This window comes from Achroia grisella, unplaced genomic scaffold (assembly GCF_030625045.1).
Source record: "Achroia grisella isolate CSIRO2021 unplaced genomic scaffold, CSIRO_AGI_Agris_v1 utg874, whole genome shotgun sequence".
NCBI lineage: Eukaryota > Metazoa > Arthropoda > Insecta > Lepidoptera > Pyralidae > Achroia > Achroia grisella.
Genome location: NW_026713051.1, coordinates 2,505,752 through 2,530,785, shown reverse-complemented (window position 1 = coordinate 2,530,785; position 25,034 = coordinate 2,505,752). Strand labels below are relative to the sequence as shown.

General features: G+C 31.4%; 1 protein-coding gene across 1 annotated transcript in view; it reads right to left on the bottom strand.

The window, feature by feature from the left end:
* Positions 1-25,034, bottom strand: part of LOC131853020 (uncharacterized) — a 116,368-nt gene that overhangs the window by 15,438 nt on the left and 75,896 nt on the right. The window contains exons 3-5 of the mRNA XM_059203811.1: positions 6,164-6,226; positions 2,076-2,212; positions 944-1,125 (exon numbers count right to left, since the gene is read on the bottom strand). Of these exons, the coding sequence (XP_059059794.1) occupies positions 944-1,125; positions 2,076-2,212; positions 6,164-6,226 (382 nt within the window). The remainder of the gene's footprint in view (positions 1-943; positions 1,126-2,075; positions 2,213-6,163; positions 6,227-25,034) is intronic.

The window sequence follows — 25,034 nt, the reverse complement described above, 5'->3', positions numbered from 1 at the left end:
CTTACTCCCTTTTCCTCAGGGATAGCATATGAAAATCTGTAGAGAATATAAGTAGATACACCTTTTGTAAGGCTTTTATCAAAACTTGAAATATTACAATTAAAATTATAAGATTTTATAATTCACCAATATACTATATTGTAAAGGCAATTGTATCAAAAGCCTATTTGACAACCTCACCCGGTTTGGAGCTGGGTTGGTTAGCGTCGATATTTGCTAACAGTTCGCTGACAGATGTTGATAAACGTCTGATTAAGAAACCTGAGGATCATCGTACAATTTACTTATGTAGTAAAGCTTATGGTTATAAAATTTATTTATTTAAATGAACTTATTTTTTTTGTAAAGTACTTGGTATATATTATTGTTAAATTAAATCTAAACTTCATGTACAAACTTGTACGGTTACTGTTGTTTTGCTGAACTATTTAAACCATATAATCGATGATATGTTTTTTATAGAACCAGCATGATGTTGCTGGCAGCTCGCTCACCCTTATTTTTAAAAATACCTATATTATTTTGATAACCCATTTTTAGATATAATATTTTACTTTTTTGTGATTCCTCTTGAGATCAACGTACACGAATAATTTTCATGGTTTTTCTTTGAATAATACTGTTAATTTCAATCTTCTCACACATGATTTTAATATTAATAATCACTAAGTTAATTTGTATTATAACATAATTATTCTCGCGATTGTAATTCGATATTCAATCCAAGAGATCATTATAATAAGTTATAAAAATAAGTAATCCTTGTTTATGACTGGTGGCATTCTAAGTTTTATTTAATTAATAGAGTTAGGTGGCACTGTTTTCAATTTCTAGTTAATACAGTTAGGTAACACTGTTTTCAATTTCTATCAACTAGGTCGACAGCTTGTTTGACATTGGCGCAGTAGTCTAACTAAACTTAAACTTTCTCACGAAGTTGTACCTGTGGGTAGTGTTGGTGCTGTTCTGTGACGTCGTTTCATTGTCAGAGTTATGTGTTGTTTCGGATTCACTTGGGGCCGTGTCAGAAGTCTCGCTTGCTCGCTCCACGAACCGTACAGAGCGAGGAGTCATCGAACCATCTTCGTCGCTCGCTGTAGTTGTCGATCGTTGGTCATCGTTCTGCTGATTAGTTAAAATGTGTAAAAGAACTCATTGTTATTAGATACGTTATAATATAGAACCTTAGATTATATTTATTATTATCAGTGTGTTGCCATTAAATTGCAACTAAGGCACCGTGTGTTTGTACTCATTAGTTTCAATGCCATTTCTCGCTTGTGTATCGAGCAGTTGGTGGCATTATTGGTTGAAACGTACTCGTAGAACTCCGCAGAATCCTTTATATAGAAATTCCGTATTAAATTTTAAATAATACATAAAATATGACTGGAATATAACTAACCGGTACTTAAAAAATATTGTAGTATATTTTATTCAGAAATGTTGAAGTTTTATTTTTAATTCGATAAGTTGAGAAATAACGGTAACATACCAACGGTTTTGTTGATAATATATATTAGCTATCAGAAAGTTTTATTAAAGGTAAAACTGTTATGCATCTACTGCAATGTTACGGTTTTTGAATTCATCTCTAACATGTCGTCAATATAAGTTAATAATAGCAATATAATTGACAATTGAATTTAATTATTTATTTCTATTTGTTTTAGTTCATTTTACTATATATTTGAAATGAACACGAGCTGAGTTTTGTCAGTTCTTCTCATCTCATAATCGTTCCGAACTGACGGTAGATTTCACATATCATAAGAGTCTGTAAAAGATCGACATGAATAAAGATATTTTGTATATTTTAATTTATTTTACACCTCGTGGCTTAATTTCTCTAATAACTAACTACTAGCTACGAATAAACCTGTAAACTCCATATAAGCGGATAAACTCGCGTGAAGCACCACGAAATATGCAAGCAAAACAAAAGTTTATACAAAACCTTTGATGGAATTTATATTATGAAACTAATTTTAGTTTACAAGGTCCGCAATCTAAATTTACAACATTTATTATAAATTCTAGTAAAACAAAACGTTGCGTCTAAAGTAAAGGTATACCTGTTCGCTGTTGTCTTTGTCAGTGTCCATCGATTTCCATAATCGTCCCCCTTTCAATATTCCGCCCCGGCGTTGACGTAATGGCGAATTTTCAGATGACAGTCGTCCATCTGTCTCGGCAGTATCACTTTCTTCACCTAAACAAATAATATATGTTAAATCCTTACTTGTTAATGTAAAAGTATGTCTCGATTTCACGCTAAAACTACAGAACCGATTTAAATGAAATTTGACAAACAGATAGTCTAGATTTATAGAACTTGAGAGAGGATATAGGCTACTTTTAAATACGAAAAACGGACTCAAAAGGGTTGAAAGGTGATATAAAAGGTTGTATGGAAGTATCGTCATTTTTAAAGCTAAAAGATTGAATCCTATTTTTTAGGCTGTTGATTAAATATAAAGAAAAGAAATATTTGAAGCTATAATGATGAAATTTATTTCATCGGCTTTTTTGGTTACATTTTTAAATATTATTCCTTTATTTGATCAATGTCTTCATGTCACGCGAACGGAGTCGCGGGCACAGATAGTATAATTATACAGAGTTTTAGGGCTAAAATCTTTAGCCCTAAAACACTATATAGGTAAATATAAACAGTTTTTAAATATTTGTATAGTACTCTAAAGTACGATCGAACTAAAGAACGAAGTATTTGTATAGTACTCGAAAGAACTCTAAAGTAAGAAATACTAATAAGAAGATAAGAATATTAACTTTTCATTTCCAAACATCTGGTAAAATTCGTATATATATTTGATTTATTATGTTTGACGACCAGAGAATAAATTAATAATTGAATTAATGAAGTGTTAAATATTCCAAATTCGACATCAAAATATAATGGATTATTATCATGCAAACATTATGCTAAGTGCATCAAATGATATTTATTGGATTATATTTATTACTAACTGTTCCTGCGACTTCGTCCGCGTGGAGTTTAACAAAAAAGTTAATTAGTTTTATTTTATTTTTCTAAAATAAAAGTAGCCTAAGTTACTCCTTATTACATCAGCTACCTGCTAAAAAGAGTTCCGTCAAAATCGGACCAGCCATTTCAGCGATTAGCCGGAACAAACAGACAGACAGACAAAAATTGCAAAAGTGTTATGTTGGTGTATGTACCGTATTTATATTCATATGTTTGTAGTAAAAAATGGTTATTTCAATTCACTCTAGACACTCCAATTTATGTTATACTCGTATGTATAGTTTTATAATGTATTATTATGTGAATGAGTGATACATTACGTATATTGTGTACATGCGAAAATACTCAATACCATACCGTATTCATCTGAATACCCCAGCATTGATTATAGTTATTTATTAAAATCAGATTATTTAGCGTAAATATTCTTTGATAAGAGATATCAAAGAAATTTATTCAATATTTAAATTACCTTGTAAGGCTGAATGGAGCGAAATTTCAATTATCATTTATAGGATTGATTTAAATTTCGGGTGACTGAATAAACTATGAACATTGTTTAAAATAACTGTAACGATGAATTTATTTAAATTACTCACTACAGAATAGTGTGCTAAATATGCAATATATAGCTACCTACTAAGTTTAGATACTATTAGTAAATTATCTGCATGATGCGCATTTAACGAAAATATAATAGTTTATAAGAAGAATAACTGTAACTACGTAAATTATTGTTAGTACAGTTTATTATTATTATTATACAATACACTCAGAGACATGAAGTGAGAGCGTTTATATGTGTATATTTATCTTCTTCCTAAAAGCTACTGTTAGGAAACTAAGTCTTGGTATTCTATTAAAAATACATGTATGTCATTGAGATATAACACGTCTACTAATATCAGGTGCACAGAATTACATGCCATATTCAGAGAGAAAAATATTAACTTAATGCATCTTGTGCCACGTAGACTATACTTCTGTTAGTGTCTTAATATATACATTACTAGCTACTCGCCCCGGCTTCGCACGGGTGTACATGTATTATATATATACCTTCCTCTAGAATCACTCTATCTATTAAAAAAAATCGCTTCAAAATCCGTTGTGTAGTTTTAAAGATTTAAGCATACATAGGGACAGACCGCGACAGCGACTTTATTTTATACTATGTAATGAAGATAGTACTAATAATCTTTATAACGTTTTCTACTAATATCCATTGCACGGAACATACTATATGTATATAACTAAATAAATTCTACAGTTTGGCGAGTCAATGTATAAAAACAACTGTACTATTATCTTTATTAAATAAATTAAAAAAGAAAAAAAAATGTAGAGTGAAAAATATAAATACTTAATGCATCTTGTGTCACGTAGACTATACTTCTGTTAGTGTCTTAATTCTAATCTTTACAACATTTTCTATAAGTGTCCATTGCACTGAACATGCTATATTCAGTCAAGAAGTTTAGTGTCACGTACACTACAGTTCTATTGCAGTCTTAATCCGTATATTACAGTAACAGAAATCCATTTTAAAATTGTCTTGCGACCAATTACCGTGTCCTGTAAACGTCAGTAACAGGCCTGTTACGTGCGTCTCTGAAGATGAACTAATTGCGTTAGCAGCCGTGTTCTTACAATACGCCAATAAAGTGAAAATGGTGTTTTCCGATTTAAACTAGTATAGTTACGTTCTACACTGTAGGATGTACTATATTGGTCGTATAAATTCATTTATGTAATATGTAGGTATACCTAATTTTTTACTCTGAACGGAACTAATATTTTCGTTTAAAAATATTGTTGGCGGTGTGGGTGGATTCATAGACATTGTGCGTAGAATCTTATAGAAAATTCTCGTGTCACAGTTTTCGTTCCCATACTCCTCCGAAACGGCTTGACCGATTCTCATGAAATTTTGTGAGCGTATTAAGTAGTTCTGAGAATTGGTCAACATCTATTTTTCATCGCCTAAATGTTAGGGGTAGTCCACCCTAATTTTTTTTATTTTAAGACAAAACAACGTTTGCCGGACCAGCTAGTTTTATATAAAAAGGTAATTTGTATATTAAATTACCTTTGTTTATTAAATTAGAAAAGAGTAGGTAATTATTACAAGTAATCACTAGAAAAAAGTATACGATAGTGTTTCTCTAAGCATATAGTATATGTATGTATACAACTAAAAATAGAACCAGTAAAAGTATTGTGAATAAATCGGGTTAAACAAATTTTTGGAACATTAATGGAAGTTTAATTACCTGAATGCTTTAAAACATTCTCCGCAAAAACGTAAAAGTACTTTTTTAAGTATTTTTTTAATATAATTTTTTCATAAAAAAATAGAGTGATTTTAATGGGATTGATCAGGGAAAACAAACTAACTATGTTTTAGGTGATACTGTAAAATTCTCTGTGGTATTTAAGGTACGTAAGATCGCCGGCTATCTAGTATTATAATAAATTATTATAATAAAATATTTAATTATCATTATTTTCCAATAAAAACGTAATATGTGATGCTATGATATAATATAAAATGCATTTTGCAATAGCATGAATGTATAAAAAATAATTATAAATTTATTTAATTATTTCTAGTAATAAGTACATAATTATTATGAGCCTGGTTATTAGTATTCTAAATCCGTTAATGTATTGTAATTACTGATGCACGTAAAGCTGCGTTTACGGTATAGATTAACTCCAGCGCACAGAGATTTACTCGTATGTGAGCGGCGATGCATTATCTGTAAATACCTATATAAATTATGCATATATGTCTATGCAATTAATACTATTCCACCTCAGTTGCGGAATAATAAATAGAGGCGATAAAGGTAAAGTTACAAACGTCACAATAATTTTAAATAATTTAAAAATGAGTAACCAATGTATTTATCCTTCTCACATTTGGGTTTATTCCTCTTAATATTAATATATATTATTATTCATATTTAATGGTTACTTAAATGTTTCCCCTCATATTATTGTACAATATCCTGAAAATTGATTATTGATGATGGCCTCAAGCATAGTACGGTATCTACTAGCTCCGGCGCTTGTCTATTTTGCATAATTTTATTTATAAGTTTCAAAGCGAGACATAAAGTGGAGAGGTTAAGACGTTTAGTTACTTACTGGTCAATGGAGCCGACGGCAATTCTGTTTGTATTTCTTCTAGACAAAGATCTTGTGGACTTTCTGTAACAAAATATCTTTTTAAGCATAAAATAAATATTACTAACTACTAAGTATGGGTGTTCTATTTTATATTGCAATCTTGCCAATACTAGTGTGTAATCAAAAATATTACTAACCATATCATATGCACAATGGTAAATATTAAATGAAAATATACAATAGTTAACCGCTTCATATTTAAAAAAGAAAAATAAAGATCGTTTTGTCCTTTAACTTTTTACGTCATTCGAAACTGAGTTCTTATCACAGTATGGTAAACAGATCTTTAGGTGTAGGAGCTGAAAGCGGTTTTATTGAAATGATCCCTCCTCCCCTTCTGTTATTTCATACCTGAAATTCGTACGAATTCCAAATATTGATAAAATAAGCTAGTATTAGGTAAATTTCATATTATAGTGTATGTCATATTAAATTTCATATATATTTAGAGTAATAAGTCTATAAACCGGTATTTCATTTCTCTGAACCTTAAATATATATAGTACATATAGGTAATACCTCCAAAAACATCACAATTTCTTAATTCACATCATTACACTGAAACAAAAGCCAAGAAAACCAAAATGTATGAGATATCGAAATAATGTTATGAAAGTAAATAGGTACATCTTTTCAGTGGGCTTATATAGATTCTTTATTTGAACCAATTTTTTATTTGTGTATGATATATGTACAATATAATTATACAACAAAGAACCTATCTATAGTTACAAGGTATAACATGTAAGAACATATTCTTATTTATAGACATGAGAGAAGTCTGTGCACTCGTTTCGAACACTTTTTTTTAATGGCATAGTATTTGTAACAAAACTCCTTCGAAACGGCTTGAACGATTTTGTGTGTATATTCGGTAGATTTTAGAATAGAACGTAATTTATTTTTTATAATTTACGTTCTATTCTAAAATCAGTCCACCCCAGTAATTAATGTTTCATTTGTAAATTCATTATTTTTATGACTTGCATAAAATATGCATACAATCTTGAATATTTACGCGCTACCTTTAAACCTTTTTTATGTTAAATATTGTACGTTAAATCTACGTATATAAATTTTAAAAGTGTTGTATATATGGATCTACATTTGTGAAAAAATAAAAAATAAAGTGTCATCGTTATAGCTTAAAAAATGTCAATTCTTTATACAAACTTTCACCCCCTACATTATTTTAACCCCATAAGCATAACATTTATACAAACTTCACCCTAAAAAACATGTTCAAGTTTCTAGCTTTAAAAATGACAATACTTCCGCAAAACCTTCCATCTCTCCTTTCAACTCCTTCCAACCCTTTTTTCTTTAATTATTTTGAATCAATAGTCTAAAAAAGAAGTTTTAGTCTTCTAGTTTCTAAAATGATGATACTTCCATATAATCTTTTAACCCATTTTTCGTATTAAAAGGCAGCCTATGATCTTTCTCATTTATTAGTAAGGATTGGAATACGAGTAAATCACGAAAATATTGAATGTTTCGCTCAGTTTGGAATTAGATGATGTTGCGTTTATTAATAATTTCCCACAAATAATGTTGTGTAATAAACATGATATTATTATTTCATCGTTGTACAACATATTACCTCTACCTACTGAATATGGTCCTGTTTTAATACTATGTACATTGCCAATATTATTTCTTAATGTATGTATGACGTGATGACAGCTTTTAATGGCATTAGTAATTTATTAACACGGGTCAATTAATATGTGGACCGTACTCCTACTTACCTATAACATATGTATAAAACTGTACTTACTGTAGGTATCATTATAGAGAGGTAAATATTTGCAAAGGCGTTTAGATGTTTAGGGTAATCTCTGGCAATAGTTTTTTTTAATAATACCTAATTCATGGCCATTACATTATATAAGTTTACATATTAAATAGTTTCAATTAATAATTCATTTTATTATTTTGTTTTGCCCGACTTTGAATTTCTTTTATTTATTATTTTATTTAATTCAAGTCATTTTACGAGTATAAATAACTTATAATAAATAAGAAAAAATAATATATAAATTCAATTGTCTTTATTGTCACGGCACTGACAACGGCAATCTGCCCCGGTAGTGCCGATACACCACCACCTTCGGCCAGTAGTCCTCCTTAATGAAAGTGGGCAGCATGTCGCTGGGGACCCTGACCACGAACGTTTTGGTTTATGTATGGATTATTCCAACTTAGGCCGAAAAGTTGTGTACTATTTTAATTTCGCCAACACAAAAACTATGTCAATTATACTTCAGACCGACTCGCCGTTGAAGGGAACTCTAATAACAAACCAAATCCGAGTGACGAGATTAGAGTCCATATTCGCCAGTTGCCGCGCTGGACTCTAACAAAAACGAGTTTAATAGCCGCAATATGAACATGTCAAATGGCGTCCACAACTAGCTAGGGTCTTAACAAATTATTTGTTAATGTAAATATTTAATTTCAAATTAAAATCCTTATTAATACTATATTATAAACGCGTAAGTAACTTTCTCTAACTCAGATAACTGCATCATTTTTATCATCATCAATAAAAAGAAATATCAGCGTATTATGACTCAGACCAACTGACTATTCTATTTTCGAAATATACTTAATCACTTTCTTTATTTTTTTTATGTATTTGGAAACAGTTTCCGACTTGAACAGCAATACGTAAGTCGTTACACCCGTGATACCATTAGTGTATAGACTCGGATGTCATGCCTCTGTATGCTGCAAAGTTACTCTTTATCACCCTTCGTTCGAAACACGACGACTTTTACAAAGATCACCTCGGTAAAATAAAACAACAACAAAATCTAAATTAGACATATTATTAATATAATGTACATAGTTACACAATTACCGTAACAATATATTCTTACGAGGTACATTTCATGAATACTAACTGTTTGCGGGGGTGGCTTTATATGGCAATTACGTTTTTGTACCTATCTAAATAGTTACTTCAGTATACAGTGGAATAAAAATAATATGTTATTAACTGAGCTAGGGCTCGGCAGGTAAGGCAAAAGAAATGTTCGGTAAAAATAAAATGATACACGATACACACGAGAATGTAAATAATAATTAAGAATTTGTATTTAAAAAAGAAAAATGACGACTTCTTAACATAATGTCCTACTGAATAATACCCAAGAGGTAGTAAGTTCAAATATGGGCGACACCACCATTTGAACATCCGATTTTATCTCTGACTCACTCTCCAGTGAAAAAGAGCGGTTTAGCACATCGCTTTACTCCTGAAGGTCGCGAGTTCGATCCTTGCACGGCACAAATATTTATTCGTGTTTCATGATCATGAGTATGACAGTCTGTATCGGTCTGACTGTTTCTAAATTTAAAACAAATTCTATGTATTTGTATCAGTTGTCTAGAGTATCCATAACACAAGCTCTGCATAGCTTGATGGCACTTTGTGAATTAGAAATAGAAAATCATTTATTCAAATAAACTTAATTTAAGCACTTTTGAATAGTCATAACAATTTGTTTTTTATCTACCACTCGTTCGGAAAGCTGTCTAAGAAGAACGAGCAAGAAACTTGTGTGTTGCTCTTTTAAATAATCCTTGTAAGTTTACATTGTGCAGTCGAAACGTGTGAATACAAAATACCAATCAGCACTATTTTTATTGGGTCAAATATAAATACACAATAAGATTAAATCAGTCGTAGTGACAAGAGCAGACCAGTCCCTACAAGCAGCACTCGTTCACGAGTATGACGGATGAGCCAGCCATCACTGCGCTCGACCATATTTTAGGGAGCCCAATGACCCGGCCCACCACGCCACATGTCTGGACATTTTAGTGAGCATGACTACTCTTTCCACTCGACCACGTCACAGCTACTGAAACTGATTTTCTTAATTACTATTTATAATTGCCCGGAAGTAGACATAAATAGTAAGTAAGAAAATCTTTTAGAAAACGAAAAATCTCAACTTTTTGGCCTAGTGCCTATATTGAATATCCAAGAGATATTAAGTTCAAATCTGGGCGACACCAAAAAATTTGTGTGGCCGGTTATATTTTTTACTGACTCCGTATTTAAAAAAATACAGATATCAAACCAAAATTTAATCTGACAGACAATGCTCTCCCCTCCCCCACACCCTACCCCAGTGGATGCCACAATGGATTTAAATAAATCCAGCGAAATGTGGCATGTTGACTGTTGCGTCCACCATGTATAATTGATTTTACCTCTAACTATCCCATCTATAGATAGATGTATAGGATAAAAGTAAAAAGTAGTGACTGCTTAAATTAAAAAAATCATTTATTCATGTAAGATATTTTAGCCGCTTATGAACGTCAAATTTTAACATTCTAATTTTAATTTTTCCCCTACCGTCCAGTTCGGTATATAGATCCAATTAAGAAGAATTGGCAAGAAACTCAATTGCATTACTTTTTTTTTAAAAGCCAGTTTATTTACAATGTATATTTATATAGGTGTCTATATCTAACATTAAATGAAAATTCAGTGCATGAACAACTATTGCCATGCACACTCGTCATTCAAGTAATTGTTTAGTGAGTAATAGGCTTTGCTCAGTGAATATGATTTAACAGATGTTTTGAATTTATTTAAGGGTAATTCCAACACATCCTTGTCTTATTGTAAATTTTTATACCTATTCCCATAAAAGACCTATTAACTTTTTCTAAACGATACTTGGGGACAGCAAGTTTGTCTTTAAATCTAGTATTAATATTATGAATATTGCTGTTTTTTGGAACTGTGGCTTGTTTTATGTTACACTAGCTGCACCCGCAATTTCGTTCGCGTGGAATTTAACTTATGCTAGTTTTATTTTTCTAAAATAAAATAAGCATAACTTACTCCGTATTACATCAGCTACCTGCCAATAAAAGTCCCGTCAAAATCGGTCCAGCCATTTCAGAGATTAGCCGGAACAAACAGACAGACAGACAAAAATTGTAAAAAATTTTGTTTTCAGTGTATGTACCGTATTTATATTAATATACATGTAGTAAAAAACGGTTATTTCAATATTACAAACAGACATTCCAATTTTATTTATATGTATATGTATAGATTAGAAAATGCTTTTATGTTTGAATAAAAATCCTTTAGGTGATCTAATAAAAAAGTAAATATTTAATATCAAATATGTAAAGGAACATTATTAGTTCAGAGTTTGCGATGATATCACATTATGTAAGCTAATATTATACTAGGAAAGATCTGAGTTTGTTTGAAAAGGATAAACTTAAAGTAAGTACTGGATTGATATTAAAAATACTTGCACCACAGAAGGTTAAATTATTAGCGAGTACTATTAAATATATTTCACAGATGTGATTGAAACTTACATTAAAATCATTTAATAACTGTACATTAATCTATATATAAGTCAAGATAATTAAGTAAGCTATTAGATATCGATTAAGTAACTTTCGTTAACGTAATTTAAATATTTTTTCACAAACTTGGCTAAGAAATTAATAATTAATTAAATTATATTGTAAATTGTAACCGTCGGAGGATAACCAATTATTTAATACCTATAGATTTACTGTTCATACATATTATAACCCCTCCGATCGATCCCTGTCTTCCCTCCGATCGATCCCCCGTCCGATTCAAACGGGGATCGAAATTACGATGGCATGAGGGGTTCGAACTCCTAGCGGTGCCCTCAGATTGAAGTCGTATCCGTCAGGCGAGAGTTGGCCTAAAGCCGCTTCTTAGCTTTCACCTGCTCCATAAGTCCTTCTTTGGTTTGGAGTACCATCTGTACTCGGCCCCCTAACGTCCGGTGAAGCCGTAAAGACCAGCTGCGGCCAACAGCATTAGAGTAGTTCGAAAAAAAAACAAGTCTTAAAAATATTATACCGACTTAGATTCAGTTTAATAACATGTATTTACATGTCACATGTTAATATATAAAAATAATAATATCACAGCCAGTTTGACGGCCTCAGTGGTCTAGCGATATAGGACACCGCGTTTCGTGCGAATAACCAAACCCTCGAGCAATGTCGAGGGTTTGATTATTCGCACGGTACAAACAGTTGTATTCATGAGTATGATTGTTTATATCAGTCTGGGTGTTTTCTATGTAGGTATATTATGTATAAATTAAAAAAAAAATCTAAGTATTTATATCAGTCGTCTAGTATCCATAACGCAAACTCAGCTTACCGTGGGACTAGATGGCGCTGTGTAAATTATTCAGGCTTATCTATTTTACTTTTGTATAAAAGTCACTTTTATTTCTACATAAAGAATACCAAAAAGAACCTATTGATTATGATTCATAGAAAATTACGAATCGCAATTGAATACTGTTATTTAGTCTATTAGATAGGTATTACTAAATTAGATAGATACCTATCCGACTGAAACATGAATACAGATGAGATTGCGTCATTATTATCCTAATTTGCTTCTTATATAGCTTATTACTTTTATAAAAATTACCCACTAGTATGTAATAATCCTAATTTGTTATAAATTGACTACTAGTACGCTATAATAGGATTTATTGAAGTCACATCGTAGCTAATGAACTAATTCAGCTAATTTTGGATTTATACCTGGCTACGAACAGACAGCAGGTTTCCAAATGTAGGCCAATTTAATCTAGAAAATCTCTACACAAATTTCAATATTATGAGCCGGCTTAATTTAGATCCACTATTTCATTTGCGAACATAATAATTAGGATAGATGAGCCCCAATAGTATTTTACAGTGTTCAATCATTATGCGTGTTGCATAAGTTAATTCAGTGGTCAAAGAAAAGACGCATTGACGGCCTCGGTCTAGCGGGTTAGCACACCGCTTTACTTCCTAAGGTCGCAGGTTCGATCCTCGCACGGCACAAATATTTATATTCATGAGTATGATTGTATCGGCCTGGGTGTTTTCTATGTAATGTTGTTTCTGCTAAGCTTGGGACTAGATGCCGCTGTGTAAATTGTCCTGACTAAATATTATTCCTTATTAGTGTTAGGTATATCACGTCAATTATGATAAAAAATATCACGTCATAAGTGTCGTATCGTGTCGTGTCGTGTCTATAAAGTTTATTGCGAATTTATTAAGAGGAATTTAGTAACAAATTGCCAAAATCGACACCGTAGAACATCCTGACAAGCTTCTACATTTATCATATTGGAATGATCAATTACGGTACTTAATACTATTTTTTATCGAATTCAAGTCAAATTGATTAACTGCGGAAAAGTAGTCTGTGTTATTCTTTAATAATAACAATATCAATCATGATGGATTAAGCCGATAAAGCGCTAAGATGTAATTGTGAAAACTAAAGACATTTTGACTTCAAATATATACCTAATAACTATATACACTTATAATACACAAACTAGTAGTCTAGAAGAGATGTCTTAGCGATAAGACCACCTTCTGTATCAGTTTATTATTTTGTGTGTTTTCTTTGTCTAGTGCAGTAAAGAATTAAAAAAAACATAACACAGCTCCAAATTATGTTAGCCACTTTCAATTCAGTCTTTATTTACAAAAATGTCAACCTACAAAGCTTGTGGCTCCGGCCTTCAGTTCACAGATAAGTTGGTTACTCCGCAGTCGATAATTTGATTATAGTTTCTCGTTGTATCGAAAAGTTGTTAGACCGTATGATAGGTACATTTCCAGTGAAAGTGTACGCTACAGTCAGTATATTATATATAGTACTGACTTATGAAGTTTGAAGTTTCTCACGATAAGTATAAAGTCTAATGTCTAAATAAAAAACAAAATTTTACACATTAAACATTTATTTATCAAGAAATCGTAAAATAGTGACAAATTCGGTGTGATAGTTCCACACAATTTGATGTTTATTTTTTGTTAATTTAGTCTAAAGTAAACTTAGAGAAATACAGGTGGTATTTAGAGAGGTATAAATTAATATGTTTATTCTTGTGAGCTTTAGGTTCACCATTAATAAGTGTTAATTAATTAAATAATAGATGCATTATATAACTAATGTATTTATTTTCGTTTGTTTTGTTTGATTAACGATGATTGAACCTACATATAAAGTTGTTACATTAGTTGTTGTTTTAAGAGGTTACCTGAAAGATGCAAATTGCGTTGTTAGGTATATTTTTACCCGATAGATGATTTAATTGTATTTTTTCAAACCTAACTTCAAACTTAAGCCGTATAATCATTATAGGTACGAGTATATGATTTAAAAGCTGATATTGCAAAAGGCCTATTCTACGAAATAGTTTTTCGTTAACGCCATTACTTTATTACTATAGAAAATGTCAAAATGCTGTTCTAGCTATAAATAAATTAACCGATGTGTATGGAACAGAAATGTTGACAGTATGCCAGTGCTAGAACTGATTTGCAAAATTATGATATCGAAGATACAATACCTTCTGAAGAGTCGGTTCAAGTAGATACAAAATGTCAATTAGTGAACAGTGACACGTGAGACCGCTGACATGGAATTCAGATGTTTATAACAACATGTGAGGTCTGTGTTATTCATTATACTAAAACTATGTTCTTATTCCAAAAAAAAAAAAACGAAATCACATTCCGAATCACCCATGATCATGCAAATACGCAACATATCTAGGCATAAACTGAGAAAGAGTAATGAACAGGGGATTGTTATTAATTGGGACGTTGTTGCCCTGTCAATTCGATCTCCACACGGTTCTCTCGGAAACTAGTTTGATTTATTCATGGTATACTGGTGCGTGAATTAACTGCATACTCAATTTATCATTGGTGCCTCGCCGTGCTATACTGTTAGCCTGGGCATGCGCACCGTAGGCCGGCAGACCACGAAGAAATGATTCCCGCCCAAGGAAAGGAGTGGGGAAGAGGACGGGCAATCAAACTTTATACCAAGCAAGTCCAGCCTTAGCGCTCTTAGAAGAGGGGTCCAAAGATGCTCCAGATCACTGCGTGGGCCTGAGGTGTGATCAGGGGATGCCACCTCCTTAAAAGGCTGCGCGCTTCTCTACTGGTAGGAGGGGGCGAGGCTTGAGAATCCATTTAGAACTTTTAAAGGAGAATAATTTCATTATATATATTTTTCATTTTTTATATTTTTAACTGTTTACGCATTTTTAGCGGAATCACTCAAACTATTTTTTGACACATTTTCATTGCTGCTCCACTCCTATTGGTTGTAGCGCGATGTTATGTAACATATAGCACTCGAAGACAAGACCTTTCTAACAATGAAATAATTTTTAAAAACTGCAGTAGAACCAGAGATTACCCCGAATAAACAAACAGACAAACTTCATCTTTTTCTCCTTTTTATAATATTACTATAGATTACAATATCAATAGATATAAATCTTCCCTGCGTGTGTTTGTAACATAACTACTGCAAAACGGCTGGTCTGACTGATCTTTTCTAGGCGGGATTATGTCAGCCGGATCCGCTTGTATGAACAAGAATATACGGTTTAAAAATGTACAGTTGAAGCGTATCATATAAAATTCTAAAATGATGTGAATAAAACTCATGCTGGCGCATCCACAATATTTTTATAATATTTATTATTGAAAACTACTTTTCAGATTGAATCGATGTCCTAGACATATCCTTGACACGGTCTTTGTGAAGCCATGTGACAAAATACTTTATAATATCACGCCATCAACACATACAAATCATGCAAAAATTGATTGTCCTCGCCTGTTGTCACAAATACATAGGTATTTGCGTTTAATTAACTAAGTAAGTTAATTAAACATAAACGACTTTTACCATCGCACCGCTCGTCATCGACAGAAAATTAATCGCCACATGCCAGAAGTTAAGTGGTCTCGGACAGTGCGGTTAATGAGGAGCTTCCTCCCGTGTACACTTAGATATTGTGGAATGAATTACCTGCCGATGTTTTCTCACAAGACTACGGTATGGGGTTTAAGAAGTGTATATTAAGGTTTCTTTAGGGTCGGCACCGCGCATGTAACACCTCGGTGTCTCTACGGTAACTATTTACCACAGATTTGCCAGCATAGTAATATAAAAAAAGTCAGGTATAGCTACAAAAGAAGTTTACGTATTTAAATCGTTTTCGATCAATACTCGTATATAAGGGGTCCATAGTTTAGAAATGAACGAACGTTTTAAAAATGTTTTATTACACTGCAGTAAGCTGTAACAATTCTCATTTGGAACATTAAAATCTACAATGTTACAATTCTAATTTACATTTGCAATTGTGAACTGTAAAAACTTTACTTTGCATCTACTTCTCTCAAATATTTGTATGAAATCGCTTTCCATTAATTTTAATATATTAAAATTGAGCTTAATTTGTCAGTATATAATCAATATGACAGCCTCGTCGGTTAAGTGGTTTAACACACCGCTTCACTTCCGATGGTCGCGGGTTCGGTTCCTCACACGATGCAAACATTTGTATTCATGAGTATCATTGTGTGTATCGGTCTGGGTGTTTTCTATCTATCTTTAGATATATATGTATTTGAAAAAATATATATCTAAGTATTTATATCAGTTGTCTAGTACCCATAACACAAGCTCTGCTTACAGTGGAATTTGTGGCGCTATATTAATTGTACAGGGGTTATTATTATTACATGCATACTTACACGTTTTTGCCTCACAAAAGACGTGTAAGGAAATCCATTATTTTATTTTGAATTTTATTTTTTTATGTATATACATAACATAAACAATTAAAGGTCATCAGTCAAAATAACATGTAACAGTTACTGATTGCTGTAACGATCTAGAGCGTCGGATTTAGAAGCGGTTTTTTAATAGATATTTAAGAATGATTCAAGAGGAAGGTTGTAATTTAAGTACTTTCAGTTATATATTAGAAATTGCACGTATTTTCAGATCAATCCGTCCTTTAGACCGCAACTCAATAATAAATTGCAATTTTCAGCACAGAAATAAAATATAGTCGTTTTAAAGCCACGTGTTTTTCAATTCAATGTTTAACCACCGAAAAGTATAAATTCGCTCAAATTGAAGTGATTTATTATTTATCGATCCGTAAAACACGGTAACTTTGGCAATGGAATTATTAAAATAGAGTTTATTTTATATTCATGAAATAAATACCAAAGAATTATCAGAACGTTAGATTTTTCCTTTTTTGAGCACACGGCTGCCCGCTCCACGCAACTACGTCATTATCGAAGAGTCGTATACGTTTTTTGACTGATCACAGTCAAATATAAAATTAAATAAACACATAACATAACAGGCCTAAGTTTGCTTTGTGTTTATTTAATTTTTTATTTTGTGCTTATAAGCTTACAGACTTTTTGGCAAATAGAAAAGGAAACACCACTACACATTCTATATAGTTGTTGCTTACTCATGCATAAACGAAATATGCCTTTTGGAAAGTGTATCCTCCTATCCTGAGATAAAAACCGTCGCTTCTGAGAATATACTTCAATTCTTGTTACTGACCGGCCTCGGCAGCGAACTCTAAAACAGGGCGAGCACAATAGATTTGTGTAGGTCGCAGTACTATAGGCTACCTTTAGCCCAAAAGCCTTTAATTAAAAAAATACGTTTTTTATGACATCCAAATCTATTTTTGTATACTATTATTTACAACACAAATTGTCTATTACAATTGTCATTGTTACATTCAACAGCTTGTGGTAAAGAAACGTATGTATTTGTATCTTCTTTCAGAGACCTTATTACCGATCAAAAATCATAAAATATCTGGGACTCAAATATCAAAATATTATTTTTCAATTTCCATTATCTGCTACAAATATTTGTAGTGTGTATATTACATATATTGAGCCGGTATCTGCACCCATAATCTCTCGCAATAGGATGACCAATAATAACTTGATTGTATAATATCAAACTGTGGAGTATCGTATTGACCGGCTTCGGACGTAGGCTTTACGTAAACTGAAGTATTGTTACGTTCGAAACAGATTGGAGGAACGTCCGTATATATTATTAGCTAACCACGTTGTTTTGCCATATAAATAAAAATTGCTATTAATCGCTAAAATATGGATTGGTGTTAGAAGGATGAAAATATAGGACTGTATGTATTTTTAATTGTTTTAATAAAATTATAAAAATAACAAAAATGTTAAAAAATATGATAGTGGTCGACAACCCTTATAATTTAGGAGTATGAAAAATTGATGTAGCCGATACTCAGACCTACTGAATACGCATATAAAATTTCGTTAAAATCGGTCAAGCCGATTCGGAGGAGAATGGTAACTAGCATTGTGACATGAGAATTTTATATATACATATATACAGTAAGATTATCAGATGTATTGTGGAAGTTGCTTCTAAATTACTATCGAAACGATCCAAGCGACTCAGACGGACATCGAACAGATTCTCTATAATAAACTCAATCTGCCGTCGCGACGTTTTGCCCTTCCCAAGATTTTGCAAGTGTTACGTCGGTAGATTAATGCAAAAATGTCCATTACAGTCTATCTATGACAACTTAATATAATAATATTTACAATAATTAATTATTATGCCTCGACCAGACACAGTTCAATCACTCCTCTCTATCCTAAGTTTGTCTGGAAGAAATCCCTATTTAGTTATAAGGCCGACCATTGTTACCTCTATATATTGTAATTATGTTTTTTTTTTATATTTGGTATTCATATTAACTTATGTATTGTTATTTTTTTTATGTGAGAGTTTTTCATTTTTTCATTAAATGCTCGTGTTTCAGTACTTTAAATAAGCAATATGTTTTATTGTTAATGTTAATATAACTATATATAATAAAAGACGAAAACAATTCTTAGTTTAATATGTCTATAAGACTAAGTGGCGGACAACGCAACTTTACCTGATTTTTTAGATGAAAGATGTCTGCCTATATAATTCTCGTGATAGCATCTATCTTCGTATTAAATTTCATAATATTCCATTCAGTGATTTAGCCGTGAAAAGGCAACGAATAGGTAGAAATATTTTTGAAGTTGCAATATTAATGTGGATGGAATCTGATTATTTGGTTGCGCAAAAAAAAACTAATTCATTTACAACTAAATTGAAGGTACTTAATTTAATTACCTACACTACGTCACTATACAAACAATCAATTAACTCACACGGTGCTGTATAGCAAAGCCACAAGACGTTTCCACAGAGTAGTTTAACCACTAAAACGTGTTCAGGAATACTTCAGTTAATGTAACATATTGAAGCTTATTTATTACGGTATTGGATTTTACGCTATCAAAATATGACCATCAACAATTAGCAATGTTATATATAGTAAGCTGGTTTCTGTTATCATTGGCTTAAAAAGTCGCTAAGCTTACAAACCCAGCTGAAGAAAGGATAACTAAATAAATATACTAATTTTATACGAGAATCTCTGACAATATTCATAAGTAGTAATTTTATAGGTTAGTATTTTTAAAATTAATTTTGTTATAACTATATACATACAATAGTGTTAAACTATTACCACTTTATAGCGAGAGCTAAAAATGTTAAGAATGGAATAGAAAAGAAAATAATTTATTCAAGTGTACTTAATTTAAGCACTTTTGAATAGTCAGTTAGTTATCCTTTTTTTACTCTACCGCTCATTCGGAAAGCTGTCTCAGCACAAGAAGAATGAGCAAGAAAATTGCGTGTTGCTCTTTTAAATAATCATTGTAACTTTACATTTTTAATTTTAAATACGTGAATACAAAATACCAACTAGCACTAATATACTGGGGTCGAATATTAAATACACAATAAGATTAAATCAGTCGTAGTGATTAGAGCAGACCAGTTTCCACAAGTAGCACTCGATCACGAGTATGACGAATGAGCCAGCCATCACTGCGTTAAATTATAAAAACTAAATGCTAACAGAATCATCGTAACGTATTTTAATAGTTTGTGTATTTCAAAATAAAAAGATAATCAAATGCGAGACATGAAATGAAAATAAGAAATCATACGCAATACGACACAGTGATATCAGGAATCTGCGATAGCAGGCTTAGTTCCACGGTCCTAATGAAGAAAACAACAGGCCGAATACAAGGAATGTTTATCCAACCACGCCTGATCTCTGGGCACGTGTTAATACGGTTCTTATTCGTCTTTTACACGGGTATGTATGAGGGCTGCGTATGTCTGAATATACTGGTAGCTTAAATTTTGAGATAGAGGAGTTGGCACGCTGCCAGCCTCCTTTCTACGTCTGTCTTTGCATGCGAAGGAGCTGCTTTATATGTACGTGCGCAGTAATTAAAAAATATTGCACTCAACCTATGCGTTATACCGTAACACATTAAGATTATTCACGTGTAAATGTACATAGCCTTGGAAAAGTGGAAGGTGAATACTTAAATGAAGCTCTTTATAATATTACCCAATTACATTGGTCACTCAAAAAAATACAATACAGATAAAATACAATTCAGGTACAAAATAAACGGTGTGAGTAACGTAGTATGTGTGTATAGCCCATACGCAAAAAGGTTGTAACCTCAGTGTATTGTTTGCTGCATACAAGCAGGAAACCACTGATTTTGAGGCACTGCCCAAAGACTAACACGATAATATTAATCTTTATTCTATTTTACAACGGGGAAATATTTATTACGTAGTCGTTACGGATATTCTTAGAAAAATTGATTTCAAAAATATTATATCTCAACTACAGAAATCAACATTTATCTGCAAATAATATTGCGGGGTGAATTTTATTTTTTAAATCAGTCGATCTTACAATAGGCTACTGCAATCGTGCTAAGCCGAGCCGTATCGCTTGTAGAAAATATAGTTCTTATATTACTGCTATAAATAAATATATTGGATTTTTCCTTACTTCTTTTTAATACTCTTCGTAGTTTACCGAGTCTTGAAGTCTCGGTAGTAAACCGAAGTAGCTTGGCCTATTAACTCTAGTACTCATAATAGTTTTCAAACTTCGTTGTTATTCCCTACTTATATTTATTTATTGAAACTTTATTGAATTGTACAATAGGCGGGTTTAATGCATTGGCATTGCCTAGCAGCCGACCTTAGGGAGTGCAGAGATACTTGAAGGCGGTTTAGTTAATTTAATAAAAATATATAATATATTAAATAGATATACTTATTTATACATATGAATAAAATTGGAGTGTCTGTTTGTAGTACTGAAATAACCGTTTTTTACTACATGCATAAGAATATAAATACGGTACATACACCAAAATTTTTTTATTTACAATTTTTCTCAGTCTGTTTGTTTCGGCTAATCTCTGAAATGGCTGGATCGATTGACGGGACTTTTTTTGACAGGTAGCAGACGTAATAAGGAGTAACTTAGTCTACTTTTATTTTAGAAAAAATCTTTTATTCTAGAAAAATAAAATTAAAATTCCACGTGGACGAAGTCGCGGGAACAGCTAGTACATAATAAAATATAACATACATACATGTAATAATAATAAACAAACTACAAATATAAATAAGATGATAATAATGACAGAATGAAATCGTATTCACAGAACTGCAATAAGGCTCTTATACCTTTTTGCGAAAGTATTAACTCCTTTATTTAAAATACATTTAGAAGGAAATGCACGGATGTCTTAGGCAGGGAGTTCCAGGACATAACGCTTGTAAAATAAAGAGACATAGTTTTATGTATAAATTTGTACGTATTTATAATTCAAAGGAATTTTGTAAAAAACGAAATTGTATAAAATAAACAATTGTGGCTTAACTTTATGTTACACTAATGAAGTAAGTTAATTAATAGTTTGTTGTTCTACGTTTGGTAAAAAATATAAAAAAATGCATACGCGCACCGGCACTGTTCGTTCCAATTGGTTTTTAAGGGTGCTGTACCAAAACAGTGATGCTTGTTAAAAGTTATTTTCGCAGTGCTATCCAATTTTTATTTTTTTATTTCCGTATAGTACAAAGCAAAATTCGAGCCCCTGTAACTAGAAATGGAATGAAATGGAATTCCATTGGGTTTTTGGGATGGTCTTTTAGTTTCACCGAAAACTGATGAATAAAAAATAAAATAGTATATAGATATGAAGTAAAAATAGCTAGCTTTATAAAAAGCTTTTGTTCTGTGGTAACGTTTTTTTGTAATCTTTAATTTAGTTTTGTAATAAAAAGAACATAACAACATTTTCTATGAAAGCTTGTACCAATTAAAAAATGTTACCACAGAACAAAAGCTTTTTATAAAGCTAGCTATTTTTACTTCATATCTATATACTACTACGGTGAAACTAAAAGACCATCTCAATAATAAAAAATGTTGTTATGTTCTTTTTTTATTACAAAACCTGTAACAATTTCTAAATACTTCGGAAGTATATCGCAAAATAGGTTACCTAATGACAAAATTGTTAGGTCGGGAGTTAGGCGACAGTGAACTTGAACTAAGAAATTCCAAACAGAAAACAATGTAACCTTAACCTTTAGTGTATTAGGTAACAACAGTCTACGCACCTATATAACATACATTATTACTATGGTTAACCGACTACGCCGTAACATGGGAAAGGGTTATGATTTCATTTATGATTGATTATCTTTTCATTCAAAAATTCGAAGTTATTTGTCAAGGATTGACAAATGTCCGTTGGTTATAGGATACAACGTTACACTAGAGCATCATGTTCAAAAAGATATTAATTAAAAAAAAACGTTTATACTGGTAATGGTCTGTAATTATTATATTTAAAATTATTATGTTACAATGATCTGATTTTAGTAACCGTGAAAGGATTATGAGCTGTTAGTGTTTGTTCCTTATTTGAATAAATATATATTTTTTTTTATTAAAAATGGGATTGCGCTAGTTCTTATCTCATCTGATGGTAAATACCTTTTGTAATAAAATACTATGCTGACACAAAAATCTTCAAAAAAGGTAGTTACATATGGAGCGGACACTCACTGTCTCCAACATGAAGACGGTTTTACTTCACTATATAGGCTAATCTTAAATACGTTAGACGTGGAATGCTTCAGCTTTTAGGTCAGTAGGAGTTGGTCTAGAAATAAGTTTAGCAATTAAAAATCATTGTTATCCCATGGTATCCAGAATAGACTTAAAATAATATATATTTCAGTAGTCCTACATTCATTCCTAATTAATGTCGAAAGACGGTGAATAATCGAAATTAATCGGGAATCAATACAGATAACCTCTATCACGGTATCCGTTAAAGGGGACGAGATTAATTCTTCAGTCAAATAAATAATGTTAATAGAAATAATAAATACCTTTTAATAAATTCTTACCTTTATCGTGCTATATTTTACGTAAACCAGAAAATCTAAACGTAGATGAAAGAGCTATTCGAAATTATTCTACAGAAATGATAACTCAACCTGGCTTTGAACGGGATGTGTGTAAATAGACCTCTCTGTAAAGCAGATATGTGCAAAATATTTCACCAAATGTATTCATGTAGAAAATGCAAATACTTTTTACATTTAAAATTTGAAATGCATAATAATTTATCAATTTGTATTTAGAAAACTAAATGAAAAATACATATTTTTAAAATATGTAAACAAAACACATACTTTTTGTAATTCTTCATTTTATAAATAAGGTTTTTATTAAACATTTTAAACTAAACATTTTAACTAGTCGGCAATTAATGCAACCTTCATTTAAAGTCAGAGAATGCTTTCAACTTAAATAGAAATAATATTTAAACCTGTTTATTATTCATGTCCTCTACTTTTTATTGTATTATGAGTTAAGTATCCTTTGTCATCATAAAATAATAGAAATATTTCCGTTCTGCTTTTTCTTTTTTTAACTGTGTAGGTACTAGTTTTAATCCTGAATCGATCCAATTTGTACGGCTTCATGCAATATTGTGTTTTTAGATGTTGATGGTAAGTATTAGAAAACTATATACTAAAATTAAACAAGGAATTTTATTTACTATTCTTATTATAGAACTGGCCCCTGCTGTGTACAAATATTGTTACATAGTCAAATATAAACATTAATAAAATAGATGCAGACGGAGATACAAATATTGTCAAATTGAAAGGTCACAAAAAAGGCCAAACCCTTTAATTTCTTAAATGTCATATACTAGGTCGTCATGCAGTACATTAAGTATATTATATACTAGCTGTATTCGCGACTTCGTCCGCGTGGAATTTAACAGAAAAGTTAATTTGAGAAATTTTCTTAAAAAAAGTAGTTTAAGTTACTCCTTATTACATCAAATACCTCCAAGTCCCATCAAAATCCGCTCAGCCATTTCAGAGACTAGCCAGAACGAATAGACAGAATAAAATTGTAAAAATTATTATTTAGGTGTATGTACCGTATTTATATTCATATGCATATAGTAAAAAAACATAAATATATAAACAGATACTCCAATTTTATTTATATGTATAGATTTCTAGCCATTATTTTGTACTGAATAATTCAGAAATATATCAAGATTATGTTCTACAATTTAAATAGACATCTCTACTGTGTATTGTATATCATCATATTTGTCATAATCATATATAATGTAGCCTTATCTAGCGTATATTGCATGCATCTATATAATTTAGCTTTTAGGCATGCAATTGCATACATAGTGTTATTTTTACAATACAGTTTTGCAGCAAACTACACGCTCCTAATAAAATGATTTGATTGTAATATGTTCGGTGTGCTAATATATAAATATAAATAATATATAATATATCTATAAAGTATTGATACAAATATAAAAGAATAAACGAAAATTTATATTAATAATAATCTCAATTTTCAATTCACACAGGCAATTCACATAGCGCCATCTATACCCAAGATAAGCTAGCTAAAGCTTGTGTTATGAT